At 39.5% G+C, this 17,703-nt stretch overlaps 1 protein-coding gene across 1 annotated transcript in view; it reads right to left on the bottom strand.

Annotated features, from left to right (window-relative positions):
- Nucleotides 1-545: 545 nt before the first annotated feature.
- The window catches only part of LOC126108487 (ankyrin repeat domain-containing protein 17-like), a 30,618-nt gene continuing 13,460 nt past the window's right edge, over nt 546-17,703 (bottom strand). Inside the window, exons 3-4 of the mRNA XM_049913747.1 lie at nt 14,338-14,490; nt 546-950 (exon numbers count right to left, since the gene is read on the bottom strand). Of these exons, the coding sequence (XP_049769704.1) occupies nt 566-950; nt 14,338-14,490 (538 nt within the window). The 3' untranslated portion in view covers nt 546-565. The remainder of the gene's footprint in view (nt 951-14,337; nt 14,491-17,703) is intronic.

The raw sequence follows: 17,703 nt of genomic DNA, 5'->3' as shown, positions 1-17,703 counted from the left end.
AATTTCAAAACTCCGCCATTTCTCTCCCCACATCCACCACTGCTGGCAGCTCACCTGCAACTGCGCAACGCTATGCGCTGTTAACAGCCAACTGCCCAACACTACAATGGCCAACAACAATGCAAACCACAGACAGCACACAGCACAGCCACTGATTTTCATACAGAGCGCTACGTGGCGTTACCAATATAAAAACCTAAACAGCCTACTTACAAACAACAAGATAAATGGAAATCATGCTTTACTTTAACCTCGTACAGTTTTGCGACGGCTTTATACTAGCGAAGTTGCTAAATGTTAGGTAAAATCTTTTATTAGCCATAACTCTGTAACTAAACATTTGCGGACCTATGTTTATATGAACTTTTTTCTCTATTTTTACTTGTAGAGTGACATATTAAAATATTTGTCTATCTTTGCGAATTACCCTATAACTGCACAAAGAGGGGTACATGCAATGAATACAAGACTAAATTTTCTGTACTGTTTTTATTTAAGAAAAACGTGAAAAAACAATTAGTAAAACTTTATTAATTATGCTGATAAGTTTGTTGTACTGGTAGTTTCATGTTAGCATCTCTACAATCTCCTGGTGGCCGCACACCCTGGCGACATATAGCGGTGTGTCCCCATCTCCATCGCGGGCCCCCTTGTCGGCCCCTGCATCCAGCAGCCGAGACACCACCTCTGTGTGGCCATACTGTGCGGCCAAGAGCAGAGGCGTGCTCTGCCAGTTGTTTCTGGCGTCCACCTCAGCCCCACTGCGCAGCAGACATATCACAGCCTGCAGACATCCCTTCCGTGCTGCCCAATGAAGGGCAGTGTCCCTCTTGAATGTGTCCCTCGCTCTCACATCTGCACCAGCTGCGAGCACCGCCCGCAGCCTCCTGATTGCCCCCTCCTTAGCCGCATCAATCAGCTCCCTGCCCTTCTGCTCTGTGGTAAGGCCCCTGCAAAATACCGAGGAGTTCTCACACATTTCTCCAAATACACTCGTCTAATGAAGAAAACTGTCATAGAAGAAGAGCAGTTCCAAAAATGGAGAAACATACTTTTTACAAGGAAATTATTTACTCGAAATAACACACACACACACACACACACACACACACACACACACACAGATAACGACACACACACTTTAATTTACGTTCTAATTTCTTTCTTTTATGTGTCTGAAGGCAACAACAAATCTGCAGGTTAGAAGAGTAAATTAGCATTTTACAATTTTCAGTGCGGCAGGGTCCGCAGCTGTGATGAATTTTTTGAATGATTTCTTGAAGCCTACATCTGCCATTCTCTTTATTTCCTGTACGATTGTACAATTTCGGCCTTAAACCATTTTCAAGTATCTAAACCAGAAGTTTCATAGATTGGATACATTATTGACACTTATGATTTTGATGTAGCAGCAAGTCATATCTGTAGATATACTAGGCGCATTATATCTTACCTTATAGCTGTTTTTTAGCAACAGATTATGCCATATACATCGTTGCTGCTATGACATCATGTTGTGCTGTGTCAAAACGCACGGGTTACGTTCGCCTTTACAACTGATGAGCATCCGACTCGATAAATGGCTAGTAACACCTGGTCCTGACTATAAATATATGTGTACGATGTATTAAGCGGGACAAAACATGTTATAGGTGATCCAAGAGCGCCGACGAAGAAAAAAAAAAGAATTAAAAAGACAACAAGTGGTGAGTGCACAGGACTTAAAAAAAAAATGATTCAGAGGGTTCGGAGCACTATGGGACTTAACTTCTGAGGTCATCAGTCTCCTAGAACTTAGAACTACTTAAACCTAACTAACCTAAGGACATCACACACATCCATGCCCGAGGCAGGATTCGAACCTGGGACCATAGCGGTCGCGCAGTTCCAGACTGTAGCGCCTGAAAACGGGACTTCAGCGATGCAACAACTCACAATCTCACCATCGCTGGGTCCAGAGATTCTGCCTGAGCGATGCGCAGCAGCCGGCCGTTGTCGTGGACAACCGACAGCATCAACGATTAATTAATTAATTGTCAAAAGTTGGCGTGGCACTGCGTATTTGTTCGTGTAAGTGGTTCCTATTGAGTGACGTAAGAAGGTAGTTAGATCCCGAGTAGACCTCTTACCGACTAAGTTAATATATCGGGGTACGTCTGTATCGGATAAGATACCGACCCATTGCGTGGTGTGTTGAGGCATAGCAGTTAGTGTTTAGGGCTTGGAAGAGGGAAAGAAGTTTTGCTGGTAGAACCAGTATCTTATTTTTGGTGCACTTCACGGAGGCAGCGTGGATACTTTGTCTTTTAGGCCCCTGTTCATATACGTGGCTGTGACGGTAGCTTCCTCTCAAAGCTCAACTACGGAATGTACGTAGACTCCGTGTGATTTCATAACTAGTCGCGAATGAGACACTGGTTTTGTCGATTTTATGTGCTAGGGCGATCGATTTATTATTGTCCTGTGAATATTTCGGTAGTGAGGAATAGTTTGCTGAGATAGATACAGCGTGAGCCGCGTTAGAGAGAAGGAGATTTGCGGTTGATGAGTTTTTGGGAATCGTTGGAGCCGATGTCCTGTCCATGGTGTACGATTAGTGGTCGCTGCTGGCCCAGAGGTAATTGGGTTGTTAGCTGCTTTGTTGGAGTGATCTGGTAGTGATTGGTGTGTGTCAAGAAGGGAAAGCCTCGAACACATTTTTGTTGTTCTTGTTAAAATACCACAATCATACAGAAGACCTAAAATTGGCTCGTATAGATTCGAACTGTTTCAATGTAATATGATAGATCGCACCAGCAGTTGAGTTGATAAGCGAAGAGGATAAAAGGAACCATTTACAAGCTACAACTAAACGAAAACTTTGTTAGTCAAAGTGACAAGTGGCCTGTTTCAGTATAGGGAATTTAGTGGGACGCGTTTAGCTAACGCCTGGAGAGGCTCGGAATTGTGTTAAATTGTTACTTAAGGTTAGGGTTAAAGAGGCGCTGGCGCCTAAGATTTTTGTTTAATTTTATTTCATTATTATTGAATTTCCGTTTTTGTGGGGTGTGTTAGTCTTTGCTGACACTCGCTCACTTATGTGAATTAAATTGTATTGAGATACCTAGACCCAATAAATACCAGTTTTCTTGGGTTAAAAGAAACCTTTACGTGTGGTCAATTAGTAGCTGTTGTGTGCAGCTATATTTTGTGAGAAAAGCAAAGGTTTAGTTTCAGAGATATCAATAACGCTTTGCATGACACAATTTTACGATGGTATTTGTAAGTTTTGCCTGATCAAAAAGTTCATTAATTGAGTTGATCCACGCTAAATATACAGAGGGTAGATATTCTAAACAGCTAAAACGATTTCATTTACGGAAAGAGTATCCTAAGTATTTTCAATTAGAATTGAAGTTGTCGAAAGTTATCATAGACAAGTCAGCGATTATACTAATAGCAAAGATTGGTAACTCTGTGGAATACGTTACGTCGTATTATTTACATAGGAACACTGGACTAAACAGAAAGAGATTTAATGGTAGCTTCAATTATCTTAATCCTTATAGATATCTTTGAGAGCAACTTAAATTCGATTGGTCGTAACACGACGATATATTGGATGTAAATACTGTAAGTAATTAAAAGATTACAAGACTGTTCCTGAGATAATGTGCTGCGTTGTGAGAATTTTGTTGTGTGTGAGAACAATTGCAAGCTAGAGGTAACATTTAGCTTGACATAATATAAATAGTTATTGTATTTAAAGTGGTTGGTGTTTTGTTTTGTCCGATAGTACGATAACGGAAGTTGTTATCGAAATCTGCATGTCTCTTAACTGCTGCTCGATATTGTTCGTCAGTGTCATTGGAATGTTTTAGCGTGTCTATTCGTGGTGTAATAGTGTCACTGTACGATTACGACGTTGTGTATAGTATAAGTGCTGTTTATTATTAAAACATTTGAGTCTGTCGTCTCGTCAGTGTTTATGATTGCTGCAGTATTAATTATCCGAGCGTTGATCTGTCTTCAGTTCGTCTTTTGAGAGAGCAACTACGGTATGAGCTAGACTCCGAGTATTTGCCAGGCGTTCCTCTACGACTAGAATCTTCTGAAAACTAATAGCGATCCACAGACATAACATCGACTGTAGAATTAGAACTGTACCAAATTTCTGCTGTAGTGGTCGATTGGTTCGCTCAAGCAATTTTGGGCGGCAGGAAGCCATACATCAGTGGCATAGCGACGTTGGTACAGTGCGATCCGTTATCGTTGTGAATTCAATCTGGAGTACCGCCAGTTGGCTTGTTACAATGTTTTGCTCATAAATTAGTTTGAGGTGTTCACTCTATTTTAGGAACACGTTAATTTCGATCAGTTTACTGAACCCTCGTTGACCTCAGTACTATTTCATTAGAATATTGTGATAAATGCGATATGTAAGATCTTTGTGCCAACTGTTCGAAAATGATGTGCTCCTACAATAACAGAACAAATAATTGCAAGTTATTTTAAAGAAATTACATACAGTAATATTTATACTAATGATGAACGATAATTAAATATAACTGAGAACAGAAAACATATGCAGGTTAAGTAGCAAGTTTCTGTAAACTAATTATAATCTTCCTAGGGATAAGTACGATATGTATAAGAGATGTGCAACAACTGCTCGAAATTAACGTGCTCCTAAAATAGCGTGAACACCTCGAACTAATTTATAAGCATAACATGATGTCAGGTGAGCAACGACGTATATGACATAATCTATTACTAAAAAATCTTCCATAAGTAAGTTATAATGCGCCTAGTATATCTACAGATATGACTTGTTCCTACATCAAAATCGCAAGTGTCACTAATGTATCCAATGTATGAAACTTCACTTTTAGATACTTGAAAATGGCCTAAGGCCGAAATTGTACAGTCGTAGAGGAAATAAACAAAATGGCAGCTGAAGGGTCCTAGAAATCATTCAAAAAATTAGTGTTTCATACACTTCTCTAGATTACCATTTGGACTACTGCTCTGACTAAATCTTAGCTTCTTGAACAAACTGTGGACCTCTCGCTGATGATGTGTGTGCTGAGAAATGCACTTTGTCAATTATACCGGTGTGTGACAGCCTCACTGCATGAGCAAAGCAGACAAGCCTGCTACAAACTGTGTGTAGCTTTTGCTCAAGAGTAAAAGGTAACAAAATCTTTTATAAACTAAAGACATTACAGAACAAATTCATTCTGTTATTCTGCCAAGTGAGATATTACAACTGATAAACATAATAGCCACCAATCGGTCTCACAAAAAAACACTCACACACACACATACACTCACACACACACACACACACACACACACACATATACACTTTTTCTGAAAATATAATGTTCAAATAGGGCTGTTAATGTTGCTGTTTCAATGAAAATCTTTCTTTTCATATACACCAGTCAGATTCAGTGTTCTGTCATTTCTATGAAAATGCTTCCTAGTCTTTCCTATTTAATGATGAGACAGGTAATTTCTCCTGGGACGAATAGTTCTTTGCTGTTTTGCACTTACCATCAATCTAATGTTTTAGAAGTTTCTGATTCCCTATAGACGCTTTAATTCCTTACATTTTTATGTTTGCTTCTTTCTTCAAATCCATTACCTTTTTTGCTAACGAAAGATTGTGACTGTACTGTGTCATTTTGTCTACCCTCAGATGACTTTACTGTTCCCTTTCTTAAAGCTACTCATTTGAGTTCTATTTTATTCCTTTCTTCCGTTTCAGGCAATAATTTCCAAATAATCTTTATGAAACCTTCAACAGACTATGGTCCTTTTAAATAATTCAGGACTTAGGTAATTAATTTCCTAGTTATCTGAAGTTTCGCCATTTTTAATCTGTAGTTCATGAACTATAAATTAAGTTCAAACTGCATATCTGTCCCTGGAAATAATTTCCAGTTCATAACACTGCTTTCGAAATCTTTGACTTACTATTATGTCATAATGTGAAATCTCCTGGTTTCTCCATATGTCTTTTACGTTTAGAATCTCGTTTCCTTATTTTTAAACCAAATCTTAACAATGATAAAGTTGTATTGTGCAAAAAAATATTTTACTCTTTTCTTGCCTGAATTGTTTACTATGAACTTCCATACTAGGTAAACCCAGACAATTATCTTGATAAAAGACTTGTCAACATTTAAATTTATGTTTGTTGTTAATAAATTACTCTTTCTGGGAAATGCTTTTCCTTCTACCGCCACTTCGCATTTTATAACCTCCCTACTTCAGCTGTCGATGGTTATTTTCTTATGCTAATGATCATAAGAGCAAAATGTGACACCTAAATTACACCTGAAGCCAGCATAAATATTCTGAAATATGTATATCCATTTGATGCTGGTTTCAGTTAATATTATTAATTGGGTATTCTTGTGACATCAGAATATGTGGTGCAATCATTGGAGAGTTCGTGAAGAATTAATCTTAACATTTTAAGCGTTTAAGAACGTATGAGCGTGTACACAGTGTGCAATGAGATAGTAAATAAAATACTGACTTTTTTGATGTGGTTATCCAATAGATCATTGGTTCAATATGGATGCCTGTCACATGTACATTTTCAGTGAAATAAATAAACATGAACATTATTTTGTGCATTTAACGAGCCTGAGATACTACACAGCTCTTTTCCAAGAGCTAGCGAACCTAGACTAGTGTGTGGAACCAAATTTATAGCCGAATAACACTCAAGACATCGCAATTTATGGATCTGAATGGCATCTACTTTTTCTGGTTTTCCTTTATTACGCTACATTGCTCTTTGCCCTACATCAGAGATCAGATTTGTGGTACATACTGAGGAATGTGAGCATTAGTAGAGGAAGCTTAAGTCAGCCTGCTATGTCCCATGCTTTCATGCACAGACCTAAAGGCTACACCACTTCAGCTGCTTCTTTTCTGTTCACAATACTCATGTTGAGTCTCTTACTATCATTCATTTGATTCCACAACTCCCTACCCCGTCCGTTATTTAGGTTTTGCAACGCTTTCTCCAACACATTGTCTCCTTTGTGTGGAGCTTTCCTTTTGTTTCCTTTGACAGGATTCACAATTCTACCATATTTAGCACAGCAATTTCCACAAAGCTTATGTAAATTGCTTTTTTGTAACATTGGAGATTTTGGCATTTTCTGCCTACTAAATTGATAATATAGTGGGTATGTAAGATGATGTCAGGCTATCACTAATGTAGTTTGTCAGCATCTATAAAGCCTGGGACGCTTCCATTATTTGGATTGTTTCAATAGATGTGCAGTAAACACGTTTTGTAGCCTGCATACAATGTACTCCTGTTCTAATATGCTGTTTGCTGTCCTCATCAGGCAGGCTGTACAGCAACATCAAGGGAATTTTAAGGCATGTTGAAACGGTTGTACCAGATCGATATTGTGTAGAAGAAAGTGTAACATACCATCAAGGGAGAAAAATTAGAGGCTTTCCAAGCATGGGTACCACTCCACAAAATCCTTTTGCGTAACTATAAGAAGCTGCTCTGAGGGTGACATGTGCAATACTTTTGCTACCAGCTTCTGTAGCCTGCGCAGGAACGTTGACAATAATGTGTGACAGATGATGCCTCAAAGGAAGGCAATCCAGACTATCTTTTATTGCTGGTCGAGTTGTGAAAGCTGTGAATCAATACCGGTATGCAGAACTGTCTGTCATTTACCGGACACTGCTAAAGTGTGTTTGTGAACTTTCATTGAGCGTATCATACAATGTTAAAATTATATTTTGTAACAGAATAACATACGCCTATCAGTAAAATTGCTCATACAAAATCTTTTGTGCCATTAATTACATCTTAAGTAAACAAAACCTAAGTGAGCAGTTTGTTTACATAGTTGGCTTTTTTACATAGGGAGAACAATGGACCCATTATTCCTGAGGATACGAAGTCCCACTACTCAAGAGAACTGTAAGCAGTTCTTAAAGCACAACTATGCAGGTACAAACCTGACATATTCCCCAATCTACGATAGAAAAGATTGTGGAACCCTATGTAGATTAACTCCTTAACTGTGGACGATTTTCCGATTTTTCCATACAAAAGAGTGGAACATTTTATTAGATAATGAGAATGATTATAATTATAGTAATGCAACAAGAAAAGCAAAAACTTACTTTGAGTTGATTCTTAACTGACATTGAGAGTAAATATAGTGGGAAAACTGAAAGTCGCGTTCAACGTTATAAAAGCAGAACAAACATACCGATAAATATTTTGAGTCTTGTATATCTCAAAGCAAGGTCCCACACACAAGCTCGGGAATGAAACTGCTGCCACATGAAGGTATATGTGTGGTATGTGAGCGGGACTGTATACCGTGAAAACCTAGGCACCCGCAGTTTCAGACGATAAAATGGCAGTTCCAAAGCGCAGACAGAGCCGAAATTACGTCCGACGCGATATTCGCAGGTCTCGCGAAATTCCTCAGAAACAGTTGAAAGGAAAAGTCCACGTCGGCCGCAGCTGGAGGGTTGAGGTACAGAGGTGTTATTGTATCACGTTATCAGAGTCTTCATCCACTTTCCATTATAAGTTGTTTTACTGAATCTCTGAACGAAATGAGTTATCACATTTTGTCACATTGATTCATGTAAATCAATTCCTCAGACTCCAAGATGTTACTGCCAACCAATAGTTGGTCTTCACTGAAACAGATGGTTCATGCAGAGAATTCTAGTTGTCTGAGTGTGGCAGTCCTTCCTGAATGTACCCAAGACGGCACACAGAATTCAACTAATCTTCAGGTATTTAAACGTATTTCCCTGACATAGAAGCAAACAAGTTCAGTCCAGTTACTGGAAAATTTCATGTCGCAGCCGCACCAAACAGGAAAATTTTCTGTTGTACACAAAAGATTTTGTCAGAACATTTCAGATATCGTGGCATTATGTCGGCTATGCTTTATGTACGCTATGTTTTAGCGAATCCATACTTTCAAATATGCACGAAACGCACTGAGACCTATAATAGTGTACACCTAACTCCATGAGCACACTTAAAGTAAAAAGGAGGGAAAACACACACACACACACACACACACACACACACACACACACACACACACACAAGCTGCACCAACTGTAGAGTGTGAGTGTATACTAATATTTCATGCTGCTTTCTATAGTAGCATTATAAATACTCCTGTCAAGCAAACATTGGCTTCCTGAACAGATTGTCTGCCTCACGGCGCCAATATATGTACTAAGAAATAAGAAAGTGTCACTTGTGTCAGAAAACCTCTCTTTACTCATCCTAGCAGAGAATATCTGTATTCTCATACGGCAAACTGTGTGCCACAAGAGTTAAATAATAAAATGTGGCAACTTCTCTACAAAGGAAAAATCAAATAAAAACAATATTGTTTTCCAATTCTGACAAGATAGATGTTCCAGTTGGTAAACGTACTATTCCTTTTGCATATACTTAGTTCAATTTTCTGTGAATATTAGAAGCGTATGGAGATGCCAATGCGACTGTTACAGTTTAAAATAAGGCCATGCAAAGAGACGAAAAATTAATGATCTAATAAACACTTTATATAGGTATTCAAAAATAATCTAAACATGCTGATAATTTATATGAAAAGCTACCTATTGCATCCTATCGAATGGCAAGGTAGAAAACGTGAGTTTTGAACAACTCCACTGTTTTCAACAGCCTGCAAGTTGTTTTGAATCCCACAGTGCTTTACTAGGTGTGGCCATGGTGGAAGTGGTGGGCCTTTGCCTCCCTCTGGTGAGTTGACTGGTTCACACAGACCCACAATCTGACATGGAATAGTAGCAATGCTGATGTTTCATTTCGAAATTGACAGACGTTAGAACTTGTAAGGACTGTGTGTCTGAATCAATCCCTGATGTGTGGAATCCGAAACTTTACCAAGGAGTAACCAAGCTGCTTCATGCACAGTATGTGTCTATCCTTCAAACTGTTGTAACGGCAATGCACTGGTAGGGTTCAGTGACGTTTTAGTCACTTACTTTACCATGTACTCTCATCACTAAAGTGCATATTTTCTTGAACCTGCTCGTTAATTAGCAACTGTTTCTCTCCACACCACTCCCTGTTGAAGTACTCTTTGCCCCATTCCGACACATGTTTAGGATGGTAAAGTTACTGGAAGTCTACACTCCGTATCCTGGGACATACGTATAAGCACTTCATTGCTTAAGGAATTTTTAACTGTTCAGACGATAATCACAAGATGCAGAGGTATACTTAGTTAACGCCTGGAGACAGGGTTGGATTACACCTAGATTATAGGACAATGAATAGAGGCTCCACAATTAGATATTGTATTGTAACATGTAATATCCAGAAACATCTAAATGTAAATAAGTGGGATACTGAAGTGCCAAGGAATTTGACATGCTATTTAAATTATCTGACATTGTAGATAAAGCAATAACGAAGAACACATTAGGCAGTTAATTTCAGCATGAGTGGATTTCTTAAATAAAAAACGAACCACAGAAGTTGAATAGGCAGCTGAATAAAACGAACTCTGAAGAAATATTGGCGAACGGAAAGAACACTTGAATTGATTGACGAAAGAAGGAAGAACAAAAAACTGAAGAAAGATAGGAATACAGCATTACACATCACTAAGGAGTGAAATCAATAGGAAGTTCAAGGAGATAAAGTAAAATATCTGCAGGAAAAATTAGAAGAAAACGAAAAGGAAATGGTCATTCGAAGGACAGTTTCAGCACACAGAAAAGTTTAACTGCTAGATCACCAACATTGAGAGTTCGAAAGAACGCTGCTATTCAACACCGACGAGAAAGCGATGGGTGGGAAGAGTATTTTGAAATCCTCTAAGGGAGAGGAAGCAATAGGTACATAATACCTTAGGACATGGAACTCGAATATAAAAACATAGAAGATTCAATATTAGACCCAGAGTTCAACAATATTTGGAAAACTTGTGAACAAACCAGGTGGAATAGTTAGATAATATACCTTCAGAATTTCTTAAATCATTGGAGGAAGTGGCAACCACACGATTATTCAAGATAGTACGTAGACTCTACGAGACTACAGACATACCATCACACTTTCAGCAAAATATCCTTCAGATATTCCTGAAGCGAGAAAATGCATGTGAGTGCGAGAACTTTTGTTCAGTCAACTTAGCAGCTCATGCATCAAAGTTGCTGACAAGAATAATGTACAGAGGAATGGAAGGGAAATGAGGGTCTGTTACAGTTTAGATTTAGGAAAAGTGAAGCTACCAGAGAGGGATTTCTGAATTTGCAGTAGATAATGGAAGCAAGGTACAATAAAAATCAAGAAATTAATTTAATCTACCACTAAAAAACATCTGACAATGTAAAAATGGTGCAAGTTGTTTGAAATTCTCAAAAACTGGGTATGAGGCATGGGGAAAGGACGTTGATATAATGCATATACAATAATCAGAAGGTAACAACAAGAGCAGAAGAAAGAGTTGTCTAGATTAAAAAACGTATAACTCAAGAATGCAGTCCCCTACTCAGCTGTTCCAACTGAATATCAAAGAATCAATGGCGGAGATAAAGGTAATGTCAGGAGCAGGATTAAAATTCAGGCTGAAAGGATTTCATTGATAGGTTCATTTGACAAAATTGCTATCCTCAGCGAAAGTGAGAAAGAACTTTGGGCTGCTGAATAGAATGGACAGTCTAATGGGCACATAAATTAGATTTATAAGCAAAAGAAGGAACAGAGTAACAGAAATAAGAGTTGGTATAATCTTATGATAAAGATAGGGCAGTACAAAGTAGGTGAAGTGAAGGAATTCTGCTGCAGTGGAAAAATAATTGTGCATGGTGTAAAAAGCAAAGTAGTTGAAGAATACAAACTAGCACAGACAAAGAGGGCATTCCTCGCCAAATTATGGTACTGGTGTAAAACATAGGCTTTGATTTGGGAAAGATATATCGTGTAATGTAAATTTGGAGCACAGGATTGTACGAAAATGAATCGTGGATTGTGGGAAAACAGCACCAGTAGGGAATCGAAGTGTTCCAAATAAGGTGCCATAGAAGGATGTTGAAATTGAGGTGAAATGGTAAGAAAAGAAAGGAGGGTCTTACTGTAGAGTCGGTGAGGGTAGGAGTATTAGAAAAATCCTGACAAGTACTAGAGACAGTTTGGTTCGACATAGATGAAGAAATCACTGAACTGTCGTGATACTGCAGGTAGCTACAGAGAATAAAAACTGTAGGAGAAGACAAAGACTGAAATATGTGCATGAAATAACCCACGACTTTGGGTGCAAGTGCTACTGGGAGGTAAAGAGGTTGTCTCAGGAGAGGAAGTTCTGGAGAGTCACATCAGACCAGTCAGAAGCCTGTATCCCCACACTTTACGAAAAAAAAAGAAACAAAACTGGGAAGCACAGAAGGGGAGCTCAGAACTGTTAATCTGTTATTGAAATAGCCACAAACGTCATCTATAAGATTTTGCTTTGCATGTGTATGTTTACTGGAACTCATTTACCCATTCTACGGCGATATGAACAAGCCACTCCACATCCTGAGGAGCTCATACAGAACAGCCCTTCTCCACTGTGAGTTCTTCTATTTTACTTCTTGAACACTGTACTTCTTGTTACCAGCCACAATTTAACCAGAGCTCTAGAATTATTTCTGCTCTCTCATTCATACTACATACCCCACATTGTAACATAACACAGTCCTTAAATTCTCTCCTACTACAGCATTTCCATACCTCATGATTGTTATATCGTCATCTTGTTTTACATACTTAGTTACCAGTTCAGTGCTGTCGTATACTTACTCTCCCTACATCTTCATTTTCTGTATGTGACACTGAATTATGTTCCTGAGCTATTGCTGGCATTGATTTGCTGATTATGATGAGGATAAAGCTATCACTGAGCTGTTTGAAATAACTTACTCTCTGACATACCCTCCTATTCACAATAAACCATTCTCCCATAATACCATTTTCTGGGGCTGTTGATATGACATCACATTTGTGTGACCAGATATCCAAATCATCATTCCATTTCGCTTTGCTGATTCCTGCTACATTTAGATTGAGCCTGAGGCGGCTGTTTCATAGAAGAGCTTTTCGTGCAGTGCATGACTGCATTTAACCCCTCGTCGATTCACAGACCGCCAGTCACGAATCGTCTCTGATCATGAGCAGAATTCACCTTTGCCAAAACAAGGATGTCCTCGTTTATCTCAACCCAGGAGTCCAAAGCTTTGACCTGAGCGAACCAAAGTGTTCATTTCAGTTCCATCATGCTTTGTAAGACAAAACACCATTTTCTCGACCTCTGCTTAGATCAGAATGCCTTCGGAAGTAGTATTTCAGACATTTGTCTTGTGTGAGATATGAGCGCTTTCAGCCAGCTATCTTTGGTGTAATGGTGAGACCGCAGCGAGTGACAAGCACTTCAGTTGACTTCATATTATTATATACTTTGGATGTATGATGATTTTCAAATTAGGGAAAACTGTGTCTGTTTCCTGCTGTATTTTACATGTAGATTACACATTCTGATTGCTTGGTCTTTTTTCTCATTTTCAATTGCTTCAGAAAATGTGGTGATTAGGATCTATCTCTGTGCTAGGAGGCTGTAAGTTCAAGTGACAGAAACAGCTTTCCCCATTCGCAATTACATTTTCTCGCAATTTATAACTTTTTTTTCTAATTCTGAGACGTAGTTAAGCAGGGATGTTAGATAATCCGACTCTATATTTGTTCATAGACATAATGGTGAAACTGTATATTTGATCTGCTTGTAAACTGAATTGGGTTCCTGATATGTTTTGCCTTCGCAAATTCATTACCTAACACCTAGTTTTCTGAAACTACCAACTACACCATGTGTATCTGCATACATGAAACTTCCTGGCAGATTAAAACTGTGTGCCAGACTGGGACTCGAACTCTGGACCTTGGAAGCAGAGAGGACGGGTTGTGAGTCGTGCTTGGTTAGCTCAGCCGGTTAGAGCACTTGCCTGTGAACGTCAAAGGTCCCGAGTCTCGGCGCGGCACACAGTTTTAATCCGCCAGGAACTTTCATATCAATGCACACTCTGCTGCAGAGTGAAAATCTCACTGCGGAAACATCTGCCTCCACGTTTAAACCTTTACACACGGTTTCATGGGGAAACGAGTTTCTTATCTTGCGTTTACATAAACTGCGTTCATAACCTTGAATGAAAACTCATGGGCAGTTTGAAAGGCAGAGGCAGCTTACTAGTATTTACAATACATTTACTTTTTAGATTTTCTAGGTAACTTGTGTGTGTGTGAGTAGTGAGGGAACCCACCGCAGACGGGAGACGACGTCGTCATCAGGTGGTGCAGTGCTGCTGTGCTGGGCAGCCGTGGGCGGCGAAGCTGCAGCAGGAGTCTGGCTGTGGGGCTGGCGATGGGTGTCCGCAGTGGTGGTGGTGGGCCTGCTGTCGGCAGGAGCTGGCGAGCTGCACACACATAGAGGAACAGAGGTGGAGTGTGGCCAGGCGTGTTCACGTGAGGACCTGGACGCAGCTCACTACAGGCAGCGCTGCTGAGGGGTTGTCCACACATACACTATGTCAACAAAAGTGTCCGGACACCTGGCTGAAAATGACGTGCAAGTTCGTTGCGACCTCCGTTGGTGATGCTGAAATTCAATGTGGTGTTGGTCCGCTCTTGGCCTTGATGACAGCTTCCACTCTCACAGGCATACGTTCAATCAGGTATCCCATTATTCACCAAGTGCTGCGCTGAGGAGAGGTATCGATGTGGGTCAGTCAGGCCTGGCCCAAAGTTGGCGTTCCAAAACATCCCAAAGGTGTACTGCAGGATTCAGGCCAGAACTTTGTGCACGCCAGTCCATTACAGGGTTGACTGTCATGTAACCACCCCGCCACAGGCCCTTCATTATGAACAGGTGATCGATCATGTTGAGAGACCCAGCTGCCATCCCCGAATTCAAAAGTGGGAAGCAAGAAGGTGCTTAACATGAATGTAGGCCTGTGCTGTGATAGTGCCACGCAAAACAACAAGGGGTGCAAGGCCTCTCTATGAAAAACACGACCACACCATAACACCATCGCCTCCGAATTTTACTGTTGGCGCTACACACACTGGCAGATGACATTCGCCATACCCACACCCTGCCATCAGATCGTCACATTGTGTACCGTGATTCGTCACTCCACACAACGTTCTTCCACTGTTCAATCGTCCGATGTTTACGTTCCTTACACCAAGCGATGCGTCGTTTGGCATTTATTGGCGTGATGTGTGGCTTATGAGCAGTCACTCGACCATGAAATCGAAGTTTTCTCACCTCTGGCCTAACTGTTATAGTACCTGCTGTGGATCCTGATGCTGTTTGGAATTCCTGTGTGATGGTCTGGATAGATGTCTGCCTATTACACATTACTACCCTCTTCGACTGTTGGCGGCCTCTGTCAATGAACAGAGGTGGTAGGTCTGTACGCTTTAGTGCTGTATGTATCCCTTCACGTTTCCACTTCACAGTCACATCGGAAACAGTGGACCTAGGGATGTTTAGGAGTGTGGAAATCTTACGTACAGACGTATGACACAAGTGACACATAATCACTGATCACGTACGAAATCTCTGAGTTCTGCGGAGTGCCACATTCTGCTCTCTCATGATGTCTAATGACTGTTGAGGCCGCTGATATGGAGTACCTGGCAGTGGGTGGCAGCACAATGCACCTAATACGGAAAGCCAATGTTTTTGGGGGTGTCCGGATACTTTTGATCACATAGTATATACAGCAAGTAAAACACACACTCACAATGCCAGTAGTTCTCAGTCATTATGAACAACTTACCAGTGACCTAACCAAATTCAGTTGCTTCTCTCAAGTTCTCCTTAGCAGCACCGTACCAAAGAGTTAGTTGAAAATCCAGTGCAAACAGAATATACCTACTAGCTGACTGTTATGCTAAACTTAACTAGAGAATTATTGGATGGAGCAGCTCAAGTACATCAAAACAGCAACAATTGCAGAGGGCTCAGGAATGAAGTAAACTGGCTGGAATATAATGTATATTCACTTGACCTGATACTATGATCATGAGACGATATTCAAAGCGTTTGTAATTTGTGCATGAAGGACTCGACTTTGGGATGTATAGGGGATAAACAGGAGGACAGCATGTCTTGAATTGAACACAGAAGGACATTCAAGAGCAAACAGTGTAGGGAACTCAAAACTAGGACTTCATGATAGAAAGGAGCTACCACATGAGGAAATTTAACTGCTACTGAAAGTACTATTTTAGATACAAATTATAGCCAGTAAATACATAGCCAGGTATTTGAAAATGAGCACCCACACTTTGTAAGCATCAGTCAGATCATGGAGTGGTTAGTCAGCTCGATATGGATGGAAAATTTTAGTTTTATTCTTACTGTGACAGTATGGGCAGCTTTTTTCTGTTAGCATCCCTCTCTCTGCTTCCATTTTGATGGCCAGTTGGTACATCACTCTACACATTTCTACACAATCTGTATACATTTACACTGTGATAGCGAAACTTTGCCAGCATCCAGCATGTGCTATACAACTGTTGCATGTTACAGAGATAGGCATATTTTGCTCACAGATGTTATTTATTATTGTTTGCTTGTATTAAAGTCGATATATGGACAAATACTTTAATCAGACTGGCGTTAACATGTGGGATCAAAATAAATAAATAAATAAATGGATTACTACAAGAAGAAACTTCAAGTGATCTGACATCTTATTTCTGTTCGTATATTAACATATAATACAGTCAGTTCGTGAGCAAATACTTTAATCAAGATTGGCATTAACATGAATGCCCAGGAATAAAATAATCCATAGTTATTGCAATGAGATGCAGCTGTTTGTATAACCATGAAATTTTTACTTAAATTTAAAAGAATAACAAAATTTCAAATGAACTACTGACTTATTTCTGTTCCCACATGAACATTTTGAATATTAGTAAGGGTAGATTCTGTTTATTTTAGCTAAAGCTAATATGTATAAAAGTTATAGTACCTGTAATTTAAAACCAAGAACAAGGTTCAAATGAACTGTTGACTGATTTCTGTTCTTACTTCAATGTGAAGTACAATATTAGTAAAAGTAGATTCTGTTTATTTCAGCTAGAGGCAATACATATAAAAGATATATTATTTGTATTGAATTGCAGCTGTTTATATGACCATGGGCTTTAAATTTAAAACAAGTACAAAGTTTCAAATGAACTGCTGACTTATTCCTGTTTCTGCATTGAACCATCTGGAATATTGTCTGGAAGCTGAATATTATTCCCTGTATAGTGAATTGATGTAAAATGTTATATAGCACAGGACTGGCTTGTATTCTCTTAGTGTCCAATCCAGAATTATGACACGGGCGATTTCATAAGGGGGCTGTGCTTCAAGCACTACTTAACCAAGGTTCGTTTGTAATATACTTGCGACTGAAAAAGATTTGTGTGAGTGATCTGGTGTAATCATAGAGCTTTAAAATGAAGCAAATAACGATGGATAGGTAGAACTGGAAAACAGAAAGTATTGTTTCAAGCACTCTGCCGCATCATACCTCACAAAAGCAGTGGTCTTTTATTGCAGTAACCGATTGTGATATCGATGTGCCAGATGACATATATATACAAGGTGTTCGGAGATTCCA

The sequence above is a fragment of the Schistocerca cancellata genome, chromosome 11, assembly GCF_023864275.1.
Source record: "Schistocerca cancellata isolate TAMUIC-IGC-003103 chromosome 11, iqSchCanc2.1, whole genome shotgun sequence".
NCBI lineage: Eukaryota > Metazoa > Arthropoda > Insecta > Orthoptera > Acrididae > Schistocerca > Schistocerca cancellata.
This window is presented reverse-complemented; position numbering and strand designations above follow the sequence as displayed.